The sequence below is a fragment of the Sebastes fasciatus genome, chromosome 18 (assembly GCF_043250625.1).
Source record: "Sebastes fasciatus isolate fSebFas1 chromosome 18, fSebFas1.pri, whole genome shotgun sequence".
NCBI classification, from domain to species: Eukaryota; Metazoa; Chordata; class Actinopteri; order Perciformes; family Sebastidae; genus Sebastes; species Sebastes fasciatus.
In genome coordinates, this window is record NC_133812.1 from 30,184,322 (window position 1) to 30,194,321 (window position 10,000).

The 10,000-nt window shown below is 40.4% G+C and overlaps 1 protein-coding gene across 17 annotated transcripts in view; it reads right to left on the reverse strand.

The window, feature by feature from the left end:
* Nucleotides 1-10,000, reverse strand: part of LOC141755836 (uncharacterized) — a 49,436-nt gene that overhangs the window by 31,675 nt on the left and 7,761 nt on the right. For all 17 annotated transcript variants that reach the window (XM_074615104.1, XM_074615105.1, XM_074615090.1 and 14 more), the window contains exons 2-5: nt 5,712-5,927; nt 2,119-2,244; nt 1,793-1,819; nt 1,077-1,103 (exon numbers count right to left, since the gene is read on the reverse strand). In XM_074615104.1, coding sequence (XP_074471205.1) covers nt 1,077-1,103; nt 1,793-1,819; nt 2,119-2,244; nt 5,712-5,927 — 396 coding nt within the window. The remainder of the gene's footprint in view (nt 1-1,076; nt 1,104-1,792; nt 1,820-2,118; nt 2,245-5,711; nt 5,928-10,000) is intronic.

The following is a 10,000-nucleotide window of genomic DNA, read 5'->3' on the forward strand; positions in this document are numbered from 1 at the left end:
GATGTTTTACTGTATCTACTGTACGTTGTTATCTAATGATGTTTAACTGTATCTACTGTATGTTGTTATCTAATGATGTTTTACTGTATCTACTGTATGTTGTTATCTAGTGATGTTTTACTGTATCTACTGTACGTTGTTATCTAATGATGTTTAACTGTATCTACTGTATGTTGTTATCTAGTGATGTTTTACTGTATCTACTGTACGTTGTTATCTAATGATGTTTAACTGTATCTACTGTATGTTGTTATCTAGTGATGTTTAACTGTATCTACTGTACATTGTTATCTAGAGATGTTTTACTGTATCTACTGTACGTTGTTATCTAGTGATGTTTTACTGTATCTACTGTACGTTGTTATCTAGAGATGTTTTACTGTATCTACTGTATGTTGTTATCTAGAGATGTTTTACTGTATCTGCTGTATGTTGTTATCTAGAGATGTTTTACTGTATCTACTGTATGTTGTTATCTAGTGATGTTTTACTGTATCTACTGTACGTTGTTATCTAGTGATGTTTTACTGTATCTACTGTATGTTGTTATCTAGTGATGTTTTACTGTATCTACTGTATGTTGTTATCTAGTGATGTTTTACTGTATCTACTGTATGTTGTTATCTAGTGATGTTTTACTGTATCTACTGTACGTTGTTATCTAATGATGTTTTACTGTATCTACTGTATGTTGTTATCTAGTGATGTTTTACTGTATCTGCTGTACGTTGTTATCTAGCGATGCCCATTGACTTTCACTGGTCAGATGGTCAATGTTAGGAGGAGGTGTGAAGCTCTGTAAAGGCAACGGGAGCTGCCTTTTTTTCCCTCAATGTGGCCCTAATACTGCGTAGTACATTGTCTCTTTGGCCCTCACTGCATTAGACTTATACTACACTATATACTTAGACCATAAACTGTGTTACCTTCATCACAAAGATCACATGTTTTGCAGTTCCAGGCAGATTTTTTATTTTAAAATGTCTCTTTGATAGTAGGTTTAGGACCTTTAGGATAAAGGTTGCTGACCCCTGGTCTAGTCTGTAATGAATCAAGCTGAAACGAGAGGTGCGTACCTTTACTTCGAGAGGGTAGAAATTCTCCTAGAACACAGAAAGAGAAATGGAAATCAGAAACAGAACTAAACAGAACTACAGATTTAACTGGATCAAGCATGTCACTGTTTGGATGCTAATAAAGAACCTTGTTAGTCCGTTTAGTAGACAGCTCAGCGGAAGCAGAGGTTAGTGAGAAACAGACAGTATAGTGATTTACTGTTACCAGAGTGAGGAGGGACAGGACTGATTATAAAGAGTTCATTTACACGTTCATGGAAAAATAGGAATCATAAAATACCTTTTGTTCTCTTAATCTTCACCTCCTCCTCCTCCTCCTCCTCCTCCTCCTCCTCCTCCAACCATCTTGAATCTTTGAGATGGTTCATACATAATATCAGTCCCTCCGTCCCTCAGCCACACCTTTAATGTATTTACTGTATGTTCCTGCAGTGGCATCACTATCCATCTGAACAATCTTCACCCATTGATTTCACTTTATTAGACCCTGATTAAAGTCATAACTTTACGAGAAAACAAAGTTGTAATATTACGAGGATAAGGGTGCCGTCAAGTGAGGACAGATTGCAGTACATGTGCAGTTCAATGATTTGCATTAAATCAACAAAATGCCTTCTTTTAATGATTATTCATTTTCTAAATCTTTAAAGAACAGCACATATAAGAATGCAGCGCAGCAGAATGAGGACTGAAACAGGAAATACATCAACACAAACCTTTTTTTCTCACTGCGTATAGATTTCCTAGAAAAGAGGAAAGAGAGATGAATTAAAGCATGATGTCATCAATTAATCAACATTTTACTAAATAGTTCAGCTTTTTGGGGATGCACCGTTTGTCTTTCTATCATGACTGTTAGAGCTGGACGATCCACCTATCTCCTGATTCATCATGTCTATATACACTATATCTAGATATCTATATATATCTATCACCATACCTGGTGCTGATTCCATATGTAATGGGATTTCTAGTGATTGTTAAAATCATTAAAACATCTATTTAGAAATCCTAAATAAAAGAACATTTCTAATGACTGCACCTTCGTCTTCTGCAGGAGCGACCAGGTTGGAAACAAATTTCAACATCACGCTGATGACGTTGGTGGATTCCTCCACGGCGTCGTTCACCGCCTTCATGGGGTCCGAGCCGATCCTGCTGAGGCCTCCTGGTGGATCAAGGACACGGATACAGTTCAGGTCCGTCATCTAGTTCTGCTGAAGCTGTTCTCCTGCTTGTTCCAGACCAAGCCAAACAAGAGTTTCTGACTCTTACTCACACATTTGCTCAGTGCAGACGTCTCTCTGCACTGAGCAAATGTCAGCAAACATCAGCTCTAGAGCGAAAGGGTTAAACTGTGGTGGGGCTGCATCAGGCATCACCCACCGTCCAGTTTAACCACAGCAGGAGGCCTCAACATCACATACTGCTGTGCACTAAGCATCTGAACACATCACAGTGACCCTCTTTCATCAACTCACTCCTCATGAGATCTGATCGGCTGTTAAACATGTTGATTGATTTACATATAAATATAATATAGTTAACACACTAGTAGACAATTTAGCTTCAGACTGAACAGACTGAGAGTCTCCCAGTGAAGATGAACCCAGGCAGTTTGATGGAAGAGGACCAGTGATCCCAGCAAACACCTTTGAATCAGAGAGGAAGAAAACTAGATATTGTTCTCCTTATTTAGACATTATGTAATCATATCATCTCATTACTCAACGCATTGTTCATTAATGAACCTAAAGTCAGTTCCCTGACTACAACCAGACCTTCACAAACAAATAAATAAATAAACACAGAAAGAAATCTAGAAAAATAAAAGTATAGCAGTAAAATCCATTTTAAAGGCAGAGACTGATTTATTTAATTTTTCAGATATCTATATACTGTTTGTGTTTTATGTTTTTTCCTGGTTGGAATCTAAATACTTACTAAATATTTCAAGTATTTGAACTATTTGTTTTCTTTACACAAATATATAGACGACATAAGAGAGAGATAAACGAGAGAAATATTTCTTCTACACAAATTAGACTACAAACTATTCATAACATCATGTATATCTGGAATACTGTCAGTAGCAGACAGAAATACATTGAAAGCTAGTATCAGCAGTCAACGTTAGGTCAACGTTAGGTCAACGTTAGGTCAACGTTAGGTCAACGCTAGGTCAACGTTATGTCAACGTTAGGTCATTAGTAGGTTGTATCAGCGCCTTTAGAAGCAGCTTCTGGTCGGAGCGGTTAGTAGCAGATGAGGTGTCTTGCCTCTACGGCCTGAATCCTTTAAAACCTTCCTGACGACAGGAGGTGGGCGACCTGGTTGGAGGAGAAACACAGCGGCAATAAGACATCAGACATTTAACAGAGCGGGGAAGCGAGAAGAGGAGGGAAAGAAGGAGTTCAGTAAAGTATTTCTGTGATGGCATGATGAAGAAAGAGATGTTTATGATTCATATTATACTAATAATACTGTCAGAAAGAACAAAAGAGAAGTTGATATTTCTGTTAATATCAACTGATTTGTCCTCCCGTTCTTTTCTCCTTTGTTTGGAGGTGAAATTGTGAATATGAATGATTATTAATAATATTACAGTCTAGGGAAACATGTTGGCATTGTATGTTTCTGCAAACCACGGACACGTTGATCGAGCATCGAGCATCGAGCATCGAGCATCGAGCATCGAGCATCGAGCATCGAGCATCGAGCATCGAGCGACCATTACTGAAAGTTATGTGGTTTAATAACGAGTATAACGAGCTAGAAAGTCCACTAAAGGCAGGTGGGAGCTGTAGTGGACGGGTCTAACAAACTCAGGAATTTCACCCAGGAGGACGCTGTTTGTGTCCCGTGTGACACCAAAAATGACTTTACGTTTTTTACTTAACGTTTGGCTTGTTACATAACTTCCCATAACAAAGTCTACTAAGGGTTGTTGTTGTTTATATACGGTAGTTACGTTGGTAAATATGTAACCAACGGTAAACATCGACTTTACGCTTTTTACAAGTCATTGTTTGTTTTACGTAACGTTGTTACGCTTGTTACGTAACGTTACGTAAGAACGTCCGATAAGGGCAGTTATTTCGCTTTTTGTTGTATTATTTGAACACAAACCATGATGTGTGTTTTCTAATCTTAACCAGGTAGTTTTGCTGCCTCATTAACAACGTTAACCACGTGGCAGTGTGCGTTTCTGCACGCGAGATATGAGGCTGATATGAAACGTACCGTGTAGTTCAGAAACGTGGATATTCAACATATCCCTGTGTTGGGAGGGAAAATGGATGCACTGCTATGTTTTGGTTGTGCTACATTATTCTAGTCTCTTACGTTACTTTCTGTTCATTAACAGAGAGAATCCCGCGTAACAAAGAAGGAGGATTAAAGTAGGATGTTGATGTTAGGGTTAGAACATCCAGTAGAGGTGGACACAACAGAAATACATGAAGTTCTAGAAGCATTGTTTGTTTTAATGTTGAGAAGAGAAATGGAACCAATGCTTCCAACTTAGTGATGTCACTGTTACAGAGAAACACATCACAGCTAGTACATTTCATACCAGGGCAGTACAAAAACATTCAGATAAAGAATCAGACTCAAATAGAGAAAGAGAAAATACAAACAACAACATCTATGATAAGACAAATATATCTATATCTATATCTATATCTATATCTTCTTGTTGCTGTAGGAACTGTTTTATTCTTCACTTCTATCTTTGACAAATAACTGACCCTCCATGCTGAAAAACTGCAGCTCCAATATATGACGTATATATATATATATATATATATATATATATATATATATATATACATATATAGTATATAACCCTGTGTTAACCCCGTGTTAACCCTGTGTTAACCCCGTGTTAACCCTGTGTTCTTGGTTGATAATAGTGGGAGAAATGGAAACTGCTGTTTTGGGTGTTTTGTTTTGTAACTTCCGTTAGTGACGTTTGTCTCGAGTTGTTTTTTATCGACGTTTGTGACGTGTTTTCCGTAGCTGTGTTAGATTGTTTCTGTACATATTTTACTTAGTTTATGTTCTTATTTTAAGCCCAACCATGATGTTTTCCCTTACCTTAACTAAGTGTTTTTCTTGCCTGAACCTCAGTTAGTACAGTTGTGAAAAGGCTAAAGTGCGTCCTCATGACACGCAGAAGGTCCGTGTAATGTCGTGGTATTTAAGCGCCTTCCAGTGAGAGCGGGTTGTCCTTTAAAGGAAGAAGAGAGAGGTGAGAAATGTGCAAGTAGACTTCTGAAACCGACTTCTGAAACCAAACCTCCGTCCTGGGAAATGTGTAAGATCTTAATAATCAAACCTAATGATCTGGAAGTCCAGTCCAAAGCCCGTAGAACTCCGTCCCGCACGCTACGTGTCAAGTATTGAGCTGTTGCAGCAACGCTGCCCCAAAACCAGTCTGAAGCCGCCAACTGGAGCTGAGTCTCCTTTACAATTCGCCCAAGTTCTAACCCTCAGAACCGAGCCCATCTGGTAGCCATGTATGAGCCAGAGCCGGCCCACATCTGGCGCCAGAACAGAGCCAGGTGTGCCTGACTTGGCTGGTTGAGTAAAAGCAGGTGTGAGAATGTATATTATATGTCATCATGTCCTCACCTGAAACGGTCCTGTAGTCCATCAGGTCAAACATGATGACAAAAACACAAGACCATGTGATGAGTAGAGCCAGAACCAGGATCCAGGCCAGCGGGGAGCTGAAGGTCGAGTGGAGGTCTTCTGTAAACGTCTTCTTGGGCCCTCGCCCCGACGCCGCCCCGGCGTCTACGTTCCGGTCGATGACCATGATGGTGGTGGTGGTGGTCGACGACCGCGCTGAGGAGCAAACAAACTGTGATCAGACGCAGAAATATGAAATATGGCCTTCAATAGATCCGTTTTTATTATCTTTATAATGTACAGGCTCAACACACTATTCCATATTAATACAGGTAACGTTGGGCGCTGTCCTGTGCAGCCACAGCGAGGTGACATCATGGTTACCGGAGGTAGTACAAGTACTCACACCTTGTACTTAAGTTAACGTAGCACCACAGTGTAGAAATACTCTCTTACAAGTACATGTCCTGCATTAGCATGAAAATACTGTATACTAAAAGTAAAAGTCCTCGTTATGCAGAATAATATATTGGATTATAATTATTGAATTCATGTGTTCATCAGTTTAATGTTGCAGCTGATAAAGGTAGTGATAATTATACTTTATCTACTTGATACATTTTTAGCGTTATCTATATTACATCCTGATTTATTTATGCTTTTTCAAACATTTTCCCCGAATTTATTTTTTGGGGAATTTTCAGAATTTAAAAAAAAAAAATGTCAGACTTTTTTTTCAAACATTTATGCTCATATCTGAATCTGCAACGTAACAAGTAACTAAAGGTATATATTTGCCTCTGAGATGAAGAATAGAAGTAGAAAGTAGCAGAACATGTACATATCCAATCCAAATGTATTTATAAAGCACATTTAAAAAGAACAAAAGTTGACCAAAGTGCTGTACAATTATACATAAAAACATAAAAACAACTCAATAAAACACTCAGACCGACTTAAAACCAACAGGACATTAAAGTAATAAAAGTCTTAAGACCAATAGGACATTAAAATAATAAAAGTCTTAAGACCAATAGGACATTAAAATAATAAAAGTCTTAAGACCAATAGGACATTAAAATAATAAAAGTCTTAAAACCAACAGGACATTAAAGTAATAAAAGTCTTAAGACCAATAGGACATTAAAATAATAAAAGTCCAATAGGAAAGGGAAAAAAAGGATTAAAAAAGGCTACTCTCATGCCGAGGAATAAAAGAATAAAATACTTAAGTAAGGTACAAGTAGCTCACAACTGTACTTAAGTACAGTACTTGAATAAATGTACTTAGTTACTTTCCACCACTGACATTTACTAGATGTCACCTGATGGTTAGTTAGATATCAACATTACCCCTTTATTGTGGTTATTAACATTATTATCATTAGTAGCAGTCGTGGTTGTCTGGATGTCTGGTTGTCTGGCTGTCTGGTTGTCTGGTTGTCTAGATGTCTGGATGTCTGGATGTCTGGATGTCTGGATGTCTGGCTGTCTGGATGTCTGGATGTCTGGATGTCTGGCTGTCTGGCTGTCTGGCTGTCTGGATGTCTGGATGTCTGGCTGTCTGGCTGTCTGGCTGTCTGGATGTCTGGATGTCTGGCTGTCTGGCTGTCTGGCTGTCTGGCTGTCTGGATGTCTGGATGTCTGGATGTCTGGATGTCTGGCTGTCTGGCTGTCTGGATGTCTGGATGTCTGGATGTCTGGATGTCTGGCTGTCTGGATGTCTGGATGTCTGGCTGTCTGGCTGTCTGGCTGTCTGGATGTCTGGCTGTCTGGCTGTCTGGCTGTCTGGCTGTCTGGCTGTCTGGCTGTCTGGATGTCTGGATGTCTGGCTGTCTGGCTGTCTGGATGTCTGGCTGTCTGGCTGTCTGGCTGTCTGGCTGTCTGGATGTCTGGATGTCTGGCTGTCTGGATGTCTGGTTGTCTGGATGTCTGGATGTCTGGCTGTCTGGATGTCTGGATGTCTGGTTGTCTGGTTGTCTGGTTGTCTGGCTGTCTGGATGTCTGGCTGTCTGGATGTCTGGATGTCTGGCTGTCTGGCTGTCTGGCTGTCTGGATGTCTGGCTGTCTGGCTGTCTGGCTGTCTGGCTGTCTGGCTGTCTGGATGTCTGGATGTCTGGATGTCTGGCTGTCTGGCTGTCTGGATGTCTGGCTGTCTGGCTGTCTGGCTGTCTGGCTGTCTGGATGTCTGGATGTCTGGATGTCTGGCTGTCTGGCTGTCTGGCTGTCTGGCTGTCTGGCTGTCTGGCTGTCTGGCTGTCTGGATGTCTGGCTGTCTGGCTGTCTGGCTGTCTGGCTGTCTGGATGTCTGGATGTCTGGATGTCTGGATGTCTGGCTGTCTGGCTGTCTGGCTGTCTGGATGTCTGGCTGTCTGGCTGTCTGGCTGTCTGGCTGTCTGGATGTCTGGATGTCTGGCTGTCTGGCTGTCTGGATGTCTGGATGTCTGGCTGTCTGGCTGTCTGGATGTCTGGTTGTCTGGCTGTCTGGATGTCTGGCTGTCTGGATGTCTGGTTGTCTGGCTGTCTGGATGTCTGGCTGTCTGGATGTCTGGTTGTCTGGCTGTCTGGATGTCTGGCTGTCTGGATGTCTGGCTGTCTGGCTGTCTGGATGTCTGGTTGTCTGATTGTCTGGTTGTCTGGCTGTCTGGCTGTCTGGATGTCTGGTTGTCTGGCTGTCTGGATGTCTGGCTGTCTGGATGTCTGGTTGTCTGGCTGTCTGGATGTCTGGCTGTCTGGATGTCTGGTTGTCTGGATGTCTGGATGTCTGGCTGTCTGGATGTCTGGATGTCTGGTTGTCTGGTTGTCTGGTTGTCTGGCTGTCTGGATGTCTGGCTGTCTGGATGTCTGGTTGTCTGGCTGTCTGGATGTCTGGCTGTCTGGATGTCTGGCTGTCTGGATGTCTGGCTGTCTGGCTGTCTGGCTGTCTGGCTGTCTGGCTGTCTGGCTGTCTGGTTGTCTGGTTGGTAGTTTCCAGTTTATTGGTATTAATGTGGTTTAAATAATCCAGTCACTCATTTATATCGACGGACAGCCTAAATCAAAATACAACAAAACATAGTAGAACAAATGGTTTGCACCTACTGTATATGCATTCATCCAAACATTATACTGTAATCTATACGTCTATATACGTCTCTACACGTCTATATACGTCTATACACGTCTATACACGTCTATATACGTCTATATACGTCTATACGTCTATACGTCTATATATGTCTATATACGTCTATATATGTCTATATACGTCTATACGTCTATACGTCTATATATGTCTATATACGTCTATACATCTATATACGTCTATATATGTCTATATACGTCTATACGTCTATATGTCTATACGTCTATACGTCTATACGTCTATATACGTCTATATACGTCTATACGTCTATACGTCTATACGTCTATATACGTCTATACGTCTATACGTCTATATATGTCTATATACGTCTATACGTCTATACGTCTATATACGTTTATACGTCTATACGTCTATATATGTCTATATACGTCTATACGTCTATATACATCTCTATACGTCTATACATCTATACGTCTATATACGTTTATACATCTATACGTCCATACGTCTATATACATCTATACGTCTATACGTCTATATACGTCTATATACGTCTATACGTCTCTATACATCTCTATACGTCTATATACGTCTATACGTCTATATACATCTATACGTCTATACGTCTATACGTCTATATACGTCTATATACATTATACGTCTATACGTCTATATACGTCTATATACGTCTCTATACATCTCTATACGTCTATACGTCTATATACATCTATACGTCTATACGTCTATACATCTATATGTCTATATACGTCTCTATACGTCTCTATACGTCTATACGTCTAAATACGTCTATATACGTCTATACGTCTATATGTCTATATACGTCTCTATACGTCTCTATACGTCTATACGTCTAAATACGTCTATATACATCTATACGTCTATATACGTCTATATACGTCTATACGTCTAAATACGTCTATACGTCTAGAGAGTTAGAGAGTCTCTGTGGTCTTAATGTCTGTGAGGAGCGTTAGAGAGTCTCTGTGGTTTCTAATGTCTCTGAGGAGCGTTAGAGAGTCTCTGTGGTCTTAATGTCTGTGAGGAGCGTTAAAGAGTCTCTGTGGTCTTAATGTCTGTGAGGAGCGTTAGAGAGTCTGTGGTCTTAATGTCTCTGAGGAGCGTTAGAGAGTCTGTGGTCTTAATGTCTGTGAGGAGCGTTAGAGAGTCTCTGTGGTCTTAATGT